The following is a 19,730-nucleotide window of genomic DNA, read 5'->3' as shown; positions in this document are numbered from 1 at the left end:
GTATTTTATCTCTTCTGCACTACTAAGAACAAAATTACCTTTTACTATGACACCTCAGTTGCTACACCCTGCATGAACATTAAGGTAACTATAAAGGGCTGAGTTCTGCTTTTAAAAATAAGTCAGGCTTCTCTTATAGGCAGCTTTAAAGTTTGCCTTTTGAGTGCAGCTTTCCAGGGACCTGGGCGTAGTTATTGACTGGCAGCTGTTTGTCTCTAACTGTGCTAGGCCACGAGGGGCACTCACTCACATCAGTTCACAGAGTGCCTTCAAGGGAGTGTGATGGTGCCGTGGGCAAAAAAAGCAATTTAACGTTCTCTCACACTAAAGATGTTTGAACTGAAATTAAAAAATTTATGCCCTTAGCCCCTTGGTGTATTAACATTTAGTTGGTTTCTCACAATGTTTTTGTCCTCCAGCAGTCAAGGTTAGATTTTTTTACTTTTAGGTGAACTGTTGGCTTGAAAATAACGAGTGTACTTGGGAATGATGAGCAGCGTTTGCAGTAATTATAGCTGGAATGTTATGAGGAGAGAGAAGTAATGCTGTTTATCTCTTAGTGTCTTCTTGATATTGTTAGTTTATTAAAGGTATTTTCATGCATAATCTGCCCTTAAAAAAGAAGCAACGTGGTTGATGAAAAACTAAAGGCTTCCTCTACATTGCATGTGCGTGTATAATTAAAAGCAGTGGAATAGTTTCTGCTTCATGTTTTTCAGCTCAATTTAGATTATTTAAATATGTAAGGCTTGTAAATAAATGTTCATATTGGGGCACCTTCAGCAGCTTTTGATGAAACTGAGGATTTAATTGGTCTGTAACTTGGATGTAAATTTCTAAATGGAAAGTAATTAAATTGCTGTTCTATAAGTTGTGATGCTAATGAACTCTTTCAGTGTATCTGTGAGTATTGTCTTCAGAATGTCTTTTGTGGGGAAATAACATACATTGCCACTTTCATCTAACTTCTGAGAATTCCTGGCTTTCAGAAAACTTCACTGCATTTAAAATAACTTCTGACAAGCCATTTTCCTTTGAAAATGTATTTAAGTAACGCTTATAGTTGCACTGTAGCTCTGGCTACCTCTGCTGTAATGATGAAGGTAAGTAGTAATTCCTTACCTTACAGTTAGCAGTTGCTAGAACCAATCTGTGATCTAGCTGGTTCTGTAAGACATGCTCATCTTTGCTGTCAAGCGATCCCTAAAGGTTCATCAGATGGAAATGAGGGTAACCTTTTGTGTCGCTTTGTGTCATGTGGTTTGGTAGCAGGAGGATGCACTGGCACAACAAGCCTTTGAAGAAGCTCGAAGAAGAACCCGCGAATTCGAAGACAGAGACAGGTCTCATCGGGAGGAAATGGAGGTGAGGGTTTCACAGCTGCTGTCAGTAACTGGTTAGTACTTTCCCAAAACTTAAGATTGTTTTTATTAATTTCTGTGTATAACGTTGTGGATTTTATTTGTTGTCTGATTTTGTCATGTGTAAATTACAAAATGTGTTGCTTCCAACTTTTCTTAAAAAAAAAAAAACCAACCAAAAACAAGACAAAACCAAACAGTTGCAAATGTCTGAAGTCTTGTCGGGAATTCTGATTTCTGGCCTTTCATTCCTCTTTGTAGATGACCTTGTTTTGTGGGTACTTGAGCTGTAAGGCTGTACTTGTTTGCAGAGCTGCCACATCTCTGGCAGACGTGGGGGCATCTTTCACTCTGTTCATCTCCCATGAACGCAGAAGAAACCTGGGGAAATGCTGGCAGACTATTTTGTAGCTGGATATTTCATGTTATGGGAAACATTACCACTGACCTTAATCACATGCTGCAGTCTGCTTTCTTCTACAGGTCATGCTTTCTTTTCCTCTCACTGGTTCTTAATGATGGGGATTCTTACTCCCCTCCTCCATTTTACTGCTATGGTTCTCGCTACCCTGTGCTTTGCATCTTTAGGGCCCCACAGTCTTAAATCTTTTTTTTATTAGAGCAGAAATTACTGGGATTAAGAAAAGAGGAGCCAGAAAAGGGAATGGAAACCAGCTGCTCTAAGATGTTAGAAAGACAGGAGCTGTAAGAGGATGAGTGATACATAAGGAAAGTTGGCAAGTTAAGACAGACTGTAGGTCAACCAGAGACAAGGGATGAAACTGAAGGAGTTTGAATTTGTCTCCCTTACTAACTTTATTTCTTACTCCCTGTTTAATCAGTACGGTCTGACCTGAATGCTAAGATGGCTTGAGTTGGAAGGCACATTGAAAATCGTGTAGTTAGCACTCCCTGTTGTAGGCTAGTTGCCATCCATCAGCCCAGGCTACCCGAGTGCCCATCCAGCCTGGCTTTGGGCATCTCTAGGGATGGATCATCCTCAGCTTTGCTGAGCAGTCTGGGCCAGGCCCTCACCACCCCTTGCATAAAGAATTTCCTCGTAGCATCTGATCTAAATCTCTCCTGTTTTAATTTAAAACTGTTTCCACTTATCCTGTTGCTATAAGACAGGGTAAAAAGTTGGTCTCCCTCTTATTTATAAGTTCCCTTCCCAAGTACTGGAAGGCCCAGCTGCCTCAACCTATCTTCATAGGAAAGGTTCTCCTGCCCTTTGATCATCTTCATGTTCTCTGGACCTGCTTCAACAACTCCATGCCTACTTGTTCTGAGGACTCCAGGCTTCGGTGCAGTACAGCAGGTGGGGCCTCACAAGCACAGAGTAGAGGGGGACAGCTGCCTCCTTGCCTGCAGCCACCCCTTTTTTGATGTGAGCAAACATGGCCAATCTGCTACTCCTCATGTTTTTAGAAAACTTTGTTATTGCTAAGCTGCTTTTCTTCTGGCTTCTTTGCTGATAGCTGAGGTGGTTAAACAGACCTTTTTCTTCCAAATGACAATGGAAGACACTGAGCATGACAGTGAGAAGGGGAGAGAGACTCAGAGAATAATGCCTATCAACTTGGAAGAGATTGCTGGAGTTGTTCTTGCTGACACTGACATGGCCAGGTCAAATGTCAGCTGTGCAAAGATCAAATCCTTGCCTTTGAAGCCTGTGTGCCCCTGAATCCTTGGAATATCTGGACAACCTGGATCATTTTTGTTTCTGTTGCATCATCACCAGAAACTGTGACTTCAAAAGGAAGGTAGAATCTTAAAACTGACTGTAGAGATCAGAGACAGCTTGCCTTAATTTTAACTGTATTGTAGGAACTCAAAGGCCAGCCTTATTGCATCTTTTACATCAAGCTTTACTATCCCCTTCTTATCCATTCCTGTTACTGTGCTAACAAAATGCTTCAAGGTCAGGGTTGGTTTTTTACTGTTTTTTCAGTTCTGTGGGGTTTGATTCTTCCAGTGTACAAACCCCTTATTTGCAGCTAAAATGCCCAGAAACTTTCAGCTAACTGTGAGATTGAGGTAATATCAAGCATCTGGGTCTTCATAAGGGACATCAAAGCTTGTGACAGTAAGAAACAAACATCCTTAGCCAGCTGCAGGAGCTGGATCCAATAACTCCTGAAAATTGTCTCTCTCCTTAATAGGACAGCGAGCAGTTGTTATTAAATGATGTCGTTATTAGCTGCCAGTACCCATTTTTTTTCTTAAAATAAAAATAGCCATTGTCTCATCTCTGAAGCAGTGGCATAGATCACCTACAGAAAGGAAGAAAAGGACAAATGGATATCTGGAAGTGTGTTTAAGCAGAATGAAAAGGTTCCAGATTCAGAGTTAATTTGTGATGTCAAATACAGATGCCTTTTCAGTAATTGCAACACATTTTGTTATGTGTGCTTCACTTATTTATTTTTTTATATTACTGTGCATGTTTAATGTGTATAAGCGCTCTGAACCTACAGATTGCACGAAAATCAGAATCTGGGGGTTAGGGTATAAACTTACAATGCATTCCTCTGGAGGAGTCACGTTTCCAAGTCAGGCACTGTTTGCCTGACTTTCACGGCAGTTGTATTGTAATGCAACATTCAGGCAGAATCAAATGAACCTTAATTAGGAAGCACTTAAATGAAGAGCTTGTGATCATCATAGAAGTCTGAATAGAAAGGAAGGCGTAACTGCCTTCATGTTGTATTTTCCTGATTTTTCCTATGCTCACAGTGTTGATTGACTTGGAAACGCGGCTTGACAGTTACAAAATATTGCACGCGGTTTCAATAGGTCCAATTGTGTCTTTGGTTGCAGTGCAGAGATGGCACTTGAGGGTTTTTACAGGGCAGTTAGAAGTGGTGGATTCTAAGCACGCTGAGTGAATTTTGATTTGATATGCTCCCTACAGCACAGACTTTGTAACATTACATGTTTCGCTCTTAATAAAACTTCAGATTTTTCTTTCCTGCTAAGCGTGGCATGGACAGTACAACTTGAAAGTACAAGACTTGGAACAGGATCTCATCAGCATTAAGGATTACTTTAGGAATTGCAACACTGTCTGCAAAAAGCAGATTTCCTACTGTAGAATTAAAGGCATTTCAGCTTAATAGAGACCAGATTCTGCGTCGCTGGGGGAGGGAAGGAGAATCCTGCAGTATTCCACCCACTCCTATCCTAAACAGACGTGCCAGCTCTTTGGAAACATTCATCCGTCCAAAGCCTGGCAGCATCTGAAAGTGATCAGATTCAATTCCTTATTTATAAAGCTTTCTGTAGGGGGGAAAAAAAAAAATCCCTGCTCTTAAGGCTCACTGTAGAGTTTTTTAAAAAAGTTGTATATTCTTGCCTAGGAGTGATCCCAGCGAAGCTTCTTGAATCATTTGAGTAGGGGTAGTAAATTGTTCCAAGTTGGGATGGTGAGACTTTGAATAGGGGAAAAATAGCAAGTGAGTAACAACTTAGGAATAATTACTTTTCTAATTTTAATTGTTTCCTCTCATATTCATAAATACAAAACAAAAAAACAAAACCAAACCAGGCTCACCCCTCAGTGTGCTCGGAAGTTTGTTTGCCCTCCTTTTGTCGTGTAGTGTGCTTCCTACTGATGGCTTCACATCTGTAGCACAACAGATCCATGTTTTAGTGTGGAAAGGGCTGGTTGTGGCTGGTAGGTCATGCTCAGTTTTTCCAATAGTGGCTGTTTTGGTCCAGTTACAGCATTTGTCCCAACATGAGTGAGGTGTTGTGCTGTTGAGTGAGAGTGGATTCAAACAATTTGCTTTAGGTTTATCCTAGTTGAAATGTGTCCTGTTATACTTCTGGCATGTTTCAATTTTGAATATAAGATGGCTTTGCTTCGTGTCAGTGTATGTAGGTTGGTCGTATCAGATACTATAAATCCCACCTCACTGCACTCAGAGCTCCTCTGTTTCAGAGATGCTTTAGAAGTCAGTGAGTGTTTTTAATTAATGCCTTCAAGATTAATAATGTACTCTGATGGTTTTCACAAAAGCATTGGAATGCTCAGACAGTAAATGTTTAATGATACATGTGAAGAAGGACCTTATCCCCAGATAAAGCATATATATGGTATATTATTTACAAATAAATAATTGTATGATGTTCCATGAAGCTACGTTGCAAACTTACCCTCTCTAGTGATTTCCTACCAAGGCTGACCTTGCTTTCTCGAACCAAGCACCACATCAGATACATGAACTGGAAATATCTGTGCTTTGTTTCCCTCAGCCAAACTAATAAGAGAAGGAAGGGAGGAGGAATGGCAGTGAGGCAGACACGTTTCTTTATCCCTTTTTCTTGGCTGAGAGAGCTGATGCATGTTCTTCTGTCGGTGTGGTTTCAGCATGAATAACCAGAGTAGGGGTCACGATAAGAGGTGTTCTGTGGAAATTACTATGAGGCTGCTGCCTAGAAATGCCTGAAACTTCCAGTAAAAACTTGGCTTTTTATTCTGCATTCTGACTGTAGTAACACGGCACAAACTTTGCTATGCTGTCCAGAATGACTTAGGGAGGTTTCAGCAACCCCCAGTTGGTGAGATCAGAAGCAGCAGCTGCTCAGAACCACGCTCAGCCCAGGAGGGCAGTGGGGTGGGGGCTGTGCACTGGAGTCGAGAGTAGGAAGCAGTGGATTCCCAGCAAAGTAACGAGAGGAGGATATTTCTGTTATGTTTGCAGGTGCTTTTTGTGAAGGTTTGTTTTGCACGGACAAACCATGGCTTTAAAATGGAAGCAAAGTTAATCTGAGTGCAGTTTGTTCTACTCTTACTCTTGTGCTCAGCTGATCATGTTCTGTGGATTGCTTTATTTGGGACTGGGTTGGATCCGTTCTCATTTTTCCAACACAATTTGCTCACCAGGCATTTTGGAAATGCACCATTTTTCTATTTTGTGTTGTGCACGTTGCTGCCATGCTTTTCATTTTAGCGACACTGCAAGGAAAGAGGCAGGGTGCGCTGCTCTTCCCTGCACACAGCAGCCCAGCAGTGTGTCTGTTTGTGGTCTTGTGCTAAATATAAATGACACTAATGGCAAAGCAGAACCATTTTAGGAAACTGCAGAAATTTCTCATTTTTAAAAACCTTCATGTTTTGCTGAGGGAAGAAATAGCTTTAAAGCTTTTAGTTGTTTCTTTCAGTAGACAGAAATCACCTAAAATTTAAAATGAAATAAAAACTGTCACAAAACTCTAAATATTCAGCCCTGTGATGGGTATGTGCATGTTGACCGCTGTGTGATGGGGATTAGGAGCTGAAATGAGGGGTATTCATTGAATTGTGCTCAAGTTGTGAGCTTTGTAAATAAAATACGATATTTTATTAAAGAAATACAAACAGTTCAGAACTGAAACAAAGTGAGGTAGGAGGGCTGGTTTTCTTCCAGGGTTCTAAGCCGTGAAATTATTTTCCCTTCTTAAGGAAAAGGAAATTTAATATGAGACTATCAGTGCAAACAAATGCCTTAGCAGTAGGTATTTTGGTCAAGCATAATTTGCTTCAGCAAAAATATAACGTGCTTGTTGGTTTCTTTTTCTATTTGTTTCTTGGCAAATTCTGACTTGAGGTTTTTTTTTCTCCCCTTGAAAAATCTGAATTGTGCTTATTTACTTCCCATTGTAAGTACTGTCCAAAATGACAAAAAATGAGATGAAAGTACTCTAAACATTAATAAAGTTTTTTGGGCATGGATGAAATCCGAACTGTTACTTCTCTGTACGCAGTAGGTAGTGCAGTCTAAGGGTGTGTGGAGATATGATATGTATGTATGTTCTGGATGCATATTGCATAATTGAGTGGAAAATATTAAGGCTGGTGTGCAGACGTGTGCTGCCCAGGAGGGCTGTGTGCTGTGAGCACTGTGGGGTGGAATGGCCACATTGTGTCACGACTTCTGACCAGCAGATTGTTTTTTCTGACATGTGCATTCCAAAGCACTTTTTACAAAACTGTTTGTGCCGTACGGAATCAATGCTAGATATAGTACAGAGGAGGTCGATCTTGCAAATCAGGGAATACTGTAATATAAGCATCTTATTTCAGTCAATGAGGGCTAGAAAGGGGCTGAGCAACAGAGGGATATGGTCTAGAGGCAGTCAATATTAATTATAAATTTATAACTTCTGTACCAGCCTTCAAACAATGCTGCCTAAAAGGAAGCGTTCCAAGCCTTTTTCAAGCTTCCCTATGGAAGTTAAAATTTATCTGGTCTCTACTTAGCTCTTACAAGCTTCATCTGTTCACATGCTTTTTCCTTTATCAGCTTGTAATTTTAGTCTGGTTACCATTGTAGTGTACTGAAATCTCCGGCTTTGTGATAACTTTTAAGCAAAGATTAAAAAGAAAACAGTGATCTCAGGCAGGAGGGTGCATTGGGAATTGGTAACCAAATCGTGCACGGTTGGTGTGGTTTTGCAGCTTGGAATGGAATCCTGCCTGAGGTGGATGGTAAATGGTTCTAATCTGGAGGTTTTGTCAAGAAAACCGTGTTTTGACTTTCAGTGAGCTGAAAAAGCAGTGAAAATGGATGCAATTAAAACTAATAATAATTGAGTTTAGGGTTTGCAAATTGTTCTTTAAGGACTTCAGCCAACCATCCAGATCTCCTACCAAATTTAAAAGTGTTTTCTTTAGTTTGATTAATTAAAATGGTGTTTGGTGTAGTTAAGAAAGGTCTTTCTCCTCCCAGGTTGATGTAAAGAGGAATCAGCACAGTGGGCATTACAGCCAGCAAATCAAGCTGCTTTGAGGCTGGAGATAGGCCACCACATCCCACGCTGATACCTACACCTGCTGGGAATGCAAGGAAAGACATGTACCCTCCTGATTTCCAGCAGCTTACAGATGTGATTTGTAGTGGTGAAGGGATCCTCTTGCTGCTGTGGCTGAAGTGAAGCCCCTCAGACCTGTATCATACAGGGTGCTCCCTCAGACTCTGTGACCAAAGAAGGTCTGTAATATATCAAATGCAGTTCTTAGTGTTTTGTATTGGCCTGGGTTTGCTGACTTGAATTCTGAGAGCTTCCCGTCCCCCACTCTTCTTTTGAGTACTGTATGGTACAGCTGATTGTACTAGAAATGGAGTTGTGGCCAACAGTGAAACCTGGTGCATGTCGGCAGGGGAGGAGCTGCTATTAAGCAGCAGCACGGAGGACAGCCTTCTGTTTCTTGCTTGATTGTAACCGGTCATTTTTCTAAGTATTGCTGTCTTTGCTTTCACTTGGTTGTTTGGGTGTTTTTTTTCTTTCTTTCTTTTTTCCCCTGTGGTTGTAAGCTTTTTTGAAAAGTATCTGCAATGTATTCTCAGTTTTTTTTAATCCTTTTCAGAAGGTTGACAGTCCTTCTAAGAGAATCCAAATGTTCGCTGTTTAGTTTTTCGTAACATAGCTTGATCTTTCACTTATTTAGTAAATTATAGATGATAGATGCCAAGGCACATAATGCATCTGCTCTGTCTGCTTCAGCAGCATGGATCTGCCAGAAGGCAATTAAGGAATTGCAGTGGAGTTGTCTGTGGAAAGAGCTTATTTTGGCCACTATTTGTGGCAGCCCTTCTTCAAGCTGTCTTCCTTTTCCTCCCTACCCTCCACCAGTGTCCCAAGTCCATGTGCCATGCCGATAATCCTGCTGGTGATTACACCGCCTAACATGAAATCAGAGGTCCTTGATTTTTGACCACTTGTTTTAAGTAATTCATAGAAAGTGAGGCCCTTCCTCATGGCAGCCCTGTCCATCCTTCCTAAATTTACTTCCAACTTTTCCATTTCTGCTTTCTCAGAACTGTTGTCACATAATGGGACTGCATTATCTTCTCTTACTGAACTTGTGGTAGAGGTTGGTGGTGGTATCAAGTATGTCCTAGAGCTCTGTCTGAGAAGCTTCAGAGTTGGAATGCCCAATGGAGAGAGGAATCTCAGTGTACAGATTGCTCTTGAAAGTGACTCCCACCCAATGCATGTACTTTTGACAAGTCACGTCTGAGGAGCTGCCACAGGGTTTGCTATGTGGTTTCAGGCCAACAGAATGGTAAGGGGTGTTACATGTGGAAACTAATAAGGTTGGTGTTAATAGGAATGGCAGGAGTGTTTAGTTGCATTTTTCCATTGTTTTCATGAATAGAGTGTGTTTACAGACACACAAACACAGGTTGAAGAGTTTTATTGACAGTGTTGAAAATGTGACCAGCGTAGCATGGGGCTGGGTCAGATGGTTGGAGGGGGATGCTGCTCTGTGCTGGCAGCTGATGGAGCTGCTTGTCTTCCTCTTGAACTGCCACAATGCCAACATCTGTTTTACCCAAGTGTGCCCCAGTGACAGCAGTGAATGCTCCAGCACAATTGCTGTCCAAAAGAGTCACCATTCTGAGATGATGATGACTTCAAGCTATCTCACTTACTAAGAAGAAAAAAATTACTACTGCATCACATTCTCAGAATGACTTTCAGCCCATACTGATCACTTTATACGTGGGCTTTGGAAGATTTTGTACATGCACAGTTGAAGAGAGCATTGGTGTTAGAGCATCAGTGTGGATACTCCTTGCCATGGATATTTGCCTTTGTTTATCAAGTCAAAATGATTCTCAGTAGCTTCAATCTTGTCTGTTATCCCCCCGTTTCATCAGCCCATGAATTCAGTATGAATATATCTAGACTAGAATGTTACAGGAGGTTTTGCAATATTTTGTTTGTTTCTTATTTGGTTAGTGTTTTTTCCAAATGCATTCCTGCAGTTCTTTTGGTTGGTCATCAAGCTGTCTACTGCTTTACAGGCTTGAAATGGCTTGTGGCCAGTTATAATTTCTATAATATATGCTGAAGCGTTACAGAAGATTTGCATGGCTTCATGTGCTGAAAGCTGAGTGTTTTGGGGTATTGAAACTCCCGATGTCCATCACATTAACTATTCAGTTTTGGGATGTTTGGAAAGAAGCTGCCAGTATTGGTTAAAATTCATTCAGTTTCAGGAGGGTCACAACTGTGATGGGATGCGTGTACTATTTACAGTTGACTGTTTCACAAAGTGACAGCTGAATAACATTAAAAGTAATCCTCCTTCCAACTTAAAATCAGCATTTGACTGAAAAATGAAATACACTGAGGTAAGATGGATAACTCCTGTTTTTTCGTGACTCACTGTGCATGACTCATGGTAGGGCGCTTTGCTTCCTAATGGCAAAGATAGATGCATCTCTTTTAATTGAAGCAGGTCCCCTTAGTCTTTGGGAACCTGAGCTCATTCTTCATAGAGGTGCTTCTGCATGGCTTCATAAGGTGTGTATTTCAAAAGTTAAAGCAAAAACTGTGATTCAGGGGATTCATTATCTGTGCTGAAAGTTCTGGAAATTCCCGTTTTTACATCTCTAGAAGGAACCTCTGTCTTCCTGTGACAAACTGAGCAGAACCACCCGATGACTCCCACACTGGTGGTCACATTCCTGCCACAAATGAGCACTAAGAACTCTTGTGGCATTCCTGTGAAAGCTGTTTTTTACCCTTTATCAGTGGTCAGAAATACCACCTGATTCCTGATGCTCTGCTGTGTCCTCACTGTCTGCACGCAGGAGGATTTCTCCTGCTCTTCACCGATGGTTTTAATTTTCAGATGCATCCATGAGCGATGCTCTCAGCACATTGAGTGCTGCCACAGGGGCTGTGTTCTGTGCTCTGCACTGGCATGGAACAGTGACTGGCAGAACAAGCGTGTTCTATGTTTGTGCTCCTGCATGTTTGTGCCACACGAGTAAATGAGAGCTCCTGGGTGGGAGGCAGCTGTCATTCCATCACAAAGGAGTAAACCCCACTTTCTAAAATGCAGACTACACCTTTATCCACATATGCTTCCTATGAAATACTGCAGCGAGTGCTTTCAGTACGTTTAAGGGTGATTTGTCATGCCTCCTGCATATCACTAAAGGGCAGATCTGGCAGCCGTTCAGTAGTGGCTTCTGCAAGCCCTACAAGTAGCAGTGATCTCATGAATCATGTGAATTCTTTCATATGTTCTGAAAGAAAAGGCCACTTTCGGCAGTGCGTAAATGCAACCATATGCCCTTACCTTGGAGTCTGTGCTGCAGTTTGACAATAAAATTACTGTGCATTTGGTTTCTTTTCTGAAAAAGCAGCTCTGTTGCTTTTAAAGCAGGGAAACAGCAGGAATGAACTCGATGGCTTTTTCTCCATTAAGTGTGAAAAGTGGGTGAGTACAAAACCAGTAATGAACTGGATGGGTACCACTGAGATTTTGGCAGTTCCTTAACGAGCATCTGACTTTGCTTCTTCTTACAAGACATGGGGAGCAGTTGGAACCAGAAGAAATCTTGGTGCAGTCTGGTCAATGGGAGAAGGATGTGCAAAGTGGAACTGCTGTTCCTTTGTTAGTTTTAATACAGCTCTCAGTGCAGAAGTGTCTGTTCAGAAATGCATAACAGTTGCTGTGTGTTCAGGAAAACTTTTACCATCATTACAGTTGAGTTTTCTCTGGAAGAAAAAGAAATAGAAGTGTGGGGTTCTTTGTCATTAACTTTTCCATGGTTATGCTGATAGGCAAAACTGAATGATTTGGGTTTACAAATGTGAAAATCTCAATTCTTCTGCAATTCTGCACCTGTACAAAGAGAACTATTTGCGGTGTCCTTCAGTAGCTGGAAGGAACATGCCGTCAGGATTTAGAAACTCCTGCACTGTACGTGATGACACCCACTCGTTTTAATGTGATCACTCGCATAACTGAGAAGTCCGGGTTTGTGCACCAGCGGCAATGCTGGCTGCTGCTTTTGGGGCTGCTCTGCATGTAGGAGCACCACACTGCTGGTCATACTGACTGAGGGAAGCATCAATAGAGCAGAGTGAGAGGATGATCTGACCGCTGAATAACTAAAATCCTGCATCAGTCTGGTTTCCATACTGGATATGTAAGTGCAGTAGGTGCTATCTGTGGTATTCCAAATGACAACCATGCTTCCAAAGCAGTAATGGCAGAGTGACCACCAAGAAGGTCAGGAGGGAATATCTTCTGGAAACGTGCTGATGAGTATGGGAATGGATTCAATGAACTTTGTGCATCAGAATGGGATTATTGCGTAGCAAAGGAAAACGTTGCTTCAGTATTTCAATGGAAGAAGAAAGCAGGGCTTCTCCTTTCCCTCATGGCTGAAGCTGGCCAGTTGTGCTGGCAGCACAAAGTCAGCCCGAGGAGAGAGGGAGGGAGAAGCGAGCATGGAAAGAGCTGCATGCATTAGAGAGCTGGTGTTGGCAGTGGCTGAAGGGCTTGGGGCTGGCAGCCACCCGCAGCCGAGCAGGGGAGGAACAAGCAGCGTGCTGTGAGCTGGGGTAACCGCTGCTGGCGGGAAGGCTTCCTCTGTGTCAGTAAGTGTGACTCAGAAGGGCTGGGAGCAGCAGAGCAGCGTCGTGTCACCGTTAGTCACTGGCTGGCTGAGCTGCTCACATTGTTCAGTGGCACCGTGGGAACTTGGGGACTGCTCAGACTGCGAGCGGCTGCGGTGGTGCTGCCTGTGTTTGGGCTGTGCTCGCCTTGCACCAACACATGGGAGGCTTTCCGAGGGAGAGAGACGTCACTCCTTTGTCAGAGCACTGTTTGTTTCAGCCTTTGGTTTTTTATCTTTTTCTTTTCATTTGAGAATGCAATGCTGAAAGCCTGCGTTTGGCAACTCGCTGTGGTCAGTGCAGCTTGTGGGGCTCCCTGCAGCAATGACTGCCAGCAGCTACGAGCACAGCCCTGCTGCTGCTGGGGTTGAACTGATAGCTGCAGGCCAGCTGTGCACCTCGTGAGCATGGCACCCAAGTGTTGGTACTAAAGCATTGTAAAGCACGGCTAGGATAGAGTGAGTGTTCCTAGAACCAAAGCACTGCCTTAAAATTGAAGTCTCTGAATGGCTTTGTAAGTATTTACTTGCATTTATGTTTGCTGCTTTAAAGCATCCTGCTTGTGTGCAGGGAAAACTCAGAATCCTGGGGTTATGCCTTTGAAACGGAGAAGGTTCATAGTGTTCAGCTGCAGAAGAAGTGATGCGGTCTCACCCACAGTAAGGTCTCTGGTAGGGGCAGCAGGGGCTCCTTCTCTGCTGTGCTCTGCTGCAAACCTTCCTGGTGGGTGGAGGTCAGGTCCTCATTGCCTCAGAGGAAACACTGCACACTTGTGATCCACAATGTGTCTGTGGGGATTGTTGTTCTGGGAGAAGTGGAGATGCTAACTGTGTGTGTGTGTGTTTGCCAGGCAGAGAGAGCAGGTAAGTGTTTCTTACAAGCACTGATTGATACTGACCATCCTGAATTTCCTCTTTAAGTTGCTCTCCATTCAAGCTGTGTCAAAATCTCTCCTAATTTAAAGGAGAGATGATGTTACTTTTTTAAAATACATCAATTCAGTCATCAGCACCAAAGTTTTCTTAAGTTTTATATTATTGCTGACTTCACAGGTACATGAAATAGAACATATATGTACTGGAAAGTATAAGAATGTTTGTTAGCCTGTAGGTTAAGCTTGAAATGCAGTTTCTGGCTTAAAACTATTTGTTTTTTTGACACGTGTTCAAAGTGTTTATTAAACAAACTAATGATTTATGGGTCATTATTATTATTTTTTTTTTAATCCTAAATGTGTATTTATTAATGCAGGCAAGAAGACAACAAGACCCTAGTCCTGGATCCAACCTAGGAAGCGGTGACGATCTCAAACTACGTTAATCAGCATCAGCAATGCCATGGGTCTGCAACATGCATTGCTTCTACTTAGCAAAGGATTGAATAAAGACCAGAAACTGTGATAACTGGGTATATTATGGTCTGTTTCCTGACCTGCGGCAGTCAGAGCCACCGTGACCTGCCATGGTTTGCACTATGTTTGTTACGATACCTGCATTTCCCATGTTAAAGCATGTAGCCAGTGGCAATTTGAGATTTTGTTTTTCTATGCAAACGTATTTTTGTTGGCACTATTTTAGTGAAATGGAAACTTATGCAGCTATACAAACATTTTGTTTTTTTTCTCTCGACTGTAATAAAAATTGTCACTTAAAAATAGGTCAAGATATTACAGATTAAAAACTTCTTTTGTTTCTGTTTTTTTTTGTTTGTTTGTTTTTTTTGTTTTTTTTTGTAAACTGCTGGAAGCCAATGCATTCCAAGCTTAATTTTTTTAATATGGGCTTTTGGAGTTCTGATTGTCTCTCTCGTGCTCCTGCTTTATTTTAGATACACGTTCTTATCTTTCTTTTCAATTTCTTTCTACATTCGCGAGACCTTCAAAACTGCTGACATTATTTGGCGTTACTTCCAAGCTGAGCCCAGTGAATCAGTGCTGTTGGGGTTGGGTTTCACACTGCTGGCCCGTCAGCCTTACAGTTGCAGTATTCTTCCAAAGTGCATCTGTTCCGCTTTTTAAATGATCAAATCTGAAAATCCATATTTTCACACGAGTGCGTTCTACCCCCAAATCTGCCTTGCATTGTGTTCAGTGAGTTGGGGTGGTTCTGGTACCGCTGTATAATGGTACCCTACTGAAACTCATGGGAAGTCGCAGGCTGGCTTCTGCTTTATTCAGGGATTTCTTTAAACAGTGCTTAGGAAGGGATACTGCAACTCTATGGTTTGACCCAGCAGCAGACTGGGAATGGAGGCGATGGGCTGCCGAGGTGATGTGTATGGAATGATGTCAAGATGGCTGCTTCGAGTATATTTTGTATCTTATGCTTTTTGTAAAGCTGTCCCAATGGTGAGGGGCTGAGATGGGGCTGCGTGCAGAAAACCTCAGACCCTGCATAGAACGCTTCCATTAAATTGTGTGCAAATAGAGGCCATGCCGCAGTGAGTGCTGTGTCTGCTGACAGGGTATCACTGGGGAGAGCTGATTTGTGTGGATTTCCTTCCTTTCTTCAGGTGTGGGGGGGAAGAGTTCTGTGCCATGTTTTTCTTTGCATCCATCTGATATTTGAAGAAAATTGATTGGAAACGTGGAGTCATTTGGCAGCGTTAACATAGGTGATCTAATCTCATTGTGTTGTTGGTGATTCCAAAGGCAGAAGCGCTGTATGATAAGAGCAGCTAAATCTGTATTAACTTCTGTAAGATAACTCCGTTCCTCATTAATGGTGATGCAACCAATGTAAAAGAGGGCTTGTGGAAATGTACACAGATGTCAGCATGAAGGAGAACCCTTGTATGTGAACCAGGCGAGTGTTTAACATTCACTTCATGTCAGTAACTGCACACTGTGAGAATGCCATCCCGTATAAATATTCCAATATTCCAACTGGAACGTGACTCACCTCTGCGATGTGCTGTGCCCACTTGTCCCTTTGGCTCTTCCTCCCCAAAGAAATGTTGCTGAGGTGTTTCTGCACCGTGTGCCCCAGCCCTGGGCATCCTCCACCCTCTGTGATGGCGTAGCCTGAAGATCTATTTTATAAGGCTTTTCCTAACGTTTCAGGCAGTGGTTTTAAGCCATGAGTACACAGGAAATGATGCTATCAGCTATTAACGTTGCCATCTCGGTGTAAATACACAACCTTCCCTATCATTTAGCATTCTGCTGCTTCTGATATCTTAATGCTGGCATTAAGATGACAGCCCTTCCCTCTGCTGGTTAGCCAAGACTTTTTAAAGTGCATTTTAAGTTATTGATGCAATTTGATATTTTTCATAATTTCTATTTAAACTAAAGTTGCATCATCTTTCTCGGATTCATCTCCTGCAAGAGTTGCCTTAAGCTACAGGATCGCTTTCGCTACCTTTTGTGTTGTACGTTCAACTTTCATAATAAACTTCTGTGTAGCGAAATGAGTTGTTGTGAGCTCCTTTCTGACACCGGGGGGCTCCAGCAGGAGCAGTGAGCTCTTCATTGGGGTCTTCTGGGATAGGGCATAGGGAAGTGGGATCCCACTGAAGAGGGGAGCTAGGTTAGAGGTTCTTTACAGTCAGAGCAGTGAGGCAGTGGCACAGGCTGCACAGAGAGCTGGTGGTGCCCCATCCCTGCTTTATTGCAGGGGCATTGCCGGAGTCCACCCTGTCTGCCCTGAAGCGGGGCCGATTTACTTAAAGTACACTATTTTGTTAGGACATTTCCAATGCAAATAAGTGAGTTATGAAAGTGGTTTCGAGGATGAGAATTACAGTGCAAAGTTACAGCAGTGGTGCATTTGCATGGGTGACGCTTCTTGTAACTCATTTGCCTCCTGTGCTGTCCACTCTGCAACAAAATGCAAATCCAAGGGCATGCATATTCATCAGCTGCTGCACAGCTCGCAGCTGCTCAGGCTCACAGCTTAGGAGCTTTATTAAACATCGTTCTTGATTACAGATTGAGATAAGCAAAACGTCAAAATTGCCTCAGGCTCATTTCTTCAAGCTCAGGAGTGGGGGAAAAAACACAGGACAGCCGAGCACAAACCCAGTCAATGCTGTGACCCCACAGGGGGGCAACTGCAAAACCCAAATGTCTGTAAGGGGGAGCAGGGATGCTGAGAACGGGAAGGACTGTGGTTCTATTGGCTAATGCTTCTGGCTCCTCGGCGTGCCCACCAGGCTTCTCGTAGTGACCCTGTGCATCCCAGGCTGCTGTTCTCTAAGGGAAGTCGGTTTGCCATAAGTTCGCAGGAACTTATCAGCTTTTCACCAAAACTGGTGACTACAACATATGTACGCTGAGGTCTTGCTTGTAACTGTGGATAAATGCTTGCAGGATCTTTCCACACAAACATCTCCTCCTCGTGGAGGTGCATGGAGTTGACAGCAAGGATTGACAGCAGAGGATTCACAGCATTTGGTGGAGGGAGAGAGGCCGGGCACTGGGCAGCAAAGCCTCCCTGGTCCTTATGGTGAATCTTTGCTTACAGTCGTGGTTCTGGGCTGTGTCCTTCTATGGAGAGCTATCTCCTGCTGTCAGTCCATGCCTGGGAAGCACAGTCTGTATCCCACAGACCTCTGCCATTGAGCTCCTCCTGCTTGCTGTGCAGTGTGCTCAAAGCTGGCCTAGTTCCGCCTTGCTCGTTGCCAAGACTTCTTGATGGGCTTCCTTGCTGGATATCTTTCTTGCTCAGATTTTAGCACCGTGGGCTGCTGCTTTGTAGCCGTTGGGCAGGAAGGGTCATCCTCTGCTTGGTGGATGTCTGCACGTTTCTCCCCTGAGTATTTTCACTTGGCACTCTGACTTGGTGACCTTTGTAGGTCCCTTCCATTTCAACCCTTCTATTTATTCACTGTGCTTTCTTCCACAGTGTTTGCAATGTCTCTCCTAGCCCTTGTCTGTGCTGATGCAGAAGCTGTTCCCCCCAAATAGGGATGTCAGTCTGTCTCAGCTGGGGAGACTGATGGATTCAAAGGGATGCACCATGGTGGTAGGGAGGTGCTGCTGTTGGGCAGGTTTGTAGATTTAGGGTCAGAGTGTGTCTACATGAGACAGGACTGACTGGAGGAAGCTCTAGTGGCTGCAAGCTGGGAAAGAGCTCAGCCTTGCATAGGGCCAGCTGGGAGCTGCAGCTCTGGGCCACTTGCTCCTCACCAGCTCATTGAACAGCCCCTGCTCCCCATCTGGTGCTGCCAAGGAGCCCCTTCATCCCCTCCTTACTGGGGCAGGCGCACCCACACCAAGGACAGATCCTCTTTTTGGTTCTGCTTTCGGTTCTACTCTGCAGAGCAAGGGGCTGTCAGGACGTGGGCTCAGTGGTCTCATGGAATGCATGACTCCTTGCACCACCCTGCAGCAGCACATCTTTCACTGCTGCTTTGAACTCCGCAGCATTTTGCTGTCCAAGTCCATCCATGTGCCCAGGCTGCTGCTGCCTCCTACTGCCCAAGGTTTGGCCTCCAGTGCTGAAGAAAACCCAGTTTCAGAAAGAGCTTGGCAGTTGGCCTGTGGCTTTGCAGGGCCTTCCTCCATCCTGGGCTGGAAGGAGCATCTTACTCCTCTCGGGTTGGCATGGATCTCCATTTAAAGCCACTGATAAATGAGACAATCGAGCTTTATTTTGCTTGCACTGTCCTACTTGAGAGTGGCACTGTGCTGAGTAACTCGAGAAGAACCAAATCATCACTCCAAAATGTGAGAGCTCAGGGCAGCATCGTGCAGTGTGTGCTGCTCCCAGGATAAAAGAGCAACAGGTGCATCTTTTCCTAATGAAGCCTATTTAGATTCTGCCCTGCGTGCATCATGGCTTTAAGCACATCCGGAAGGGCTGAGGTCTGCGAATGGCATAGATGGGTAAGGAGGGAAGAGCCCGACTCTTGGGATTGGGAAGTGATGCTGGTGCCACTGAGATCCTGTGTACCTGGGTGAGGGAAGACCTGCCAGCCCCATTCCCAGCACAGGGAATACCAACACCAGGCACCCAGACAGGGTTAACAGACACCACTTTGAATTGTTTCTAGCTGTGAAAGCTGTGTGCACTGTTAAATCTCATCAGGAGAGGGCAGCCTGCCTTCACCATCAGCGCTGCTCACTCTGCTGCGCTTCTGGTCGCTCCTGGTAACTTCTGAATTCTATTTTCCCCCCATTCCTGGGGTTTTGACCCCAGCCAGGCAGCCAGGGACTGGGAATGGCGGCGAGGGCACAGTCTGTGCAATGTCCTGGAACCACAGGGCTTCTGCTCTGGCTGTGGGTTCCTGTCACTGACGCCAGATGTTTCATTTAATGCTCCTCTCCCCTCCTTTATCCCTTGATCAGAGGTGATGGCATCACCTCGCACCAGGGGAGGTGGTTCAGGTGGGATATTAGGAACAATTTCTGCTCCCAGAGAGCAGTGAGCACTGACAGCTGCCCGGGGAGTCACTGTGCCCGGAGGTGTCACAGCGCTGCAGGGATGTGGGCTGGGACTGGACCTGGAGATCCGAGACAGGACCCCGCAGCGCTGACCTGGTTCGCTGCTCTCTCCCCGGCTGAGTCACCCATCTCCCCTGCTGACCCGCCGGGTGCCAATCGGTAATTAACAGCCCAGCCTTTGTTCCACAGCCCTGTGACCCAACCAGAAAAACCAGATCGGGGTTGGGCGGCTTTTCCTCGTTGTCGTTCCTGCCTTTCCCAACACGGCTCCCGCACGGCCGCATTCGGGCATGGCCCGACGGGACGGGAGGGGACGGTCAGCGGCTGCGAGGGGGCGGCTCTGCCCCGGGGGGCGGCGGGCACAGCGCTGGGACACGGCTCCCAGAGACAGGGCTGGGGTTGTGCTGTGGGGAGCCGGGGCTGCACTCTGCGATCCGTGCGGGCCGCATCCGACTCGAGGCGTTCCGTGACCCGATGCCTCCCACAACCGCAACCGCGTCCCGTCCCTCAGCCCAGAGCGGGTCTCGAACCCGCGTCCTCCCGCACCTCAGGGACCTCCTCCCCCAGCCCCA

At 44.5% G+C, this 19,730-nt stretch overlaps 1 protein-coding gene across 4 annotated transcripts in view; it reads left to right on the top strand.

Moving 5' to 3' along the window:
- CBFB (core-binding factor subunit beta) overlaps positions 1 to 16,181 on the top strand; it is a 40,640-nt gene extending 24,459 nt beyond the window's left edge. For 3 of the 4 annotated variants that reach the window (XM_015873849.2, XM_015873847.2, XM_015873850.2), the window contains 2 exons: positions 1,270 to 1,365; positions 14,022 to 16,181. In XM_015873849.2, the coding sequence (XP_015729335.1) occupies positions 1,270 to 1,365; positions 14,022 to 14,090 (165 nt within the window). In that variant the 3' untranslated portion in view covers positions 14,091 to 16,181. Of the gene's footprint in view, positions 1 to 1,269; positions 1,397 to 14,021 lie in introns of all 4 variants that reach the window. The other variant, XM_015873848.2, reaches the window with a different exon arrangement.
- The last annotated feature ends 3,549 nt before the right edge of the window (positions 16,182 to 19,730 follow it).

Source organism: Coturnix japonica, chromosome 11 (genome assembly GCF_001577835.2).
Source record: "Coturnix japonica isolate 7356 chromosome 11, Coturnix japonica 2.1, whole genome shotgun sequence".
Taxonomy (NCBI): Eukaryota; Metazoa; Chordata; class Aves; order Galliformes; family Phasianidae; genus Coturnix; species Coturnix japonica.
Note: the sequence above shows the minus strand (reverse complement) of the source record. Positions and strands in the feature narration are given on the sequence as shown.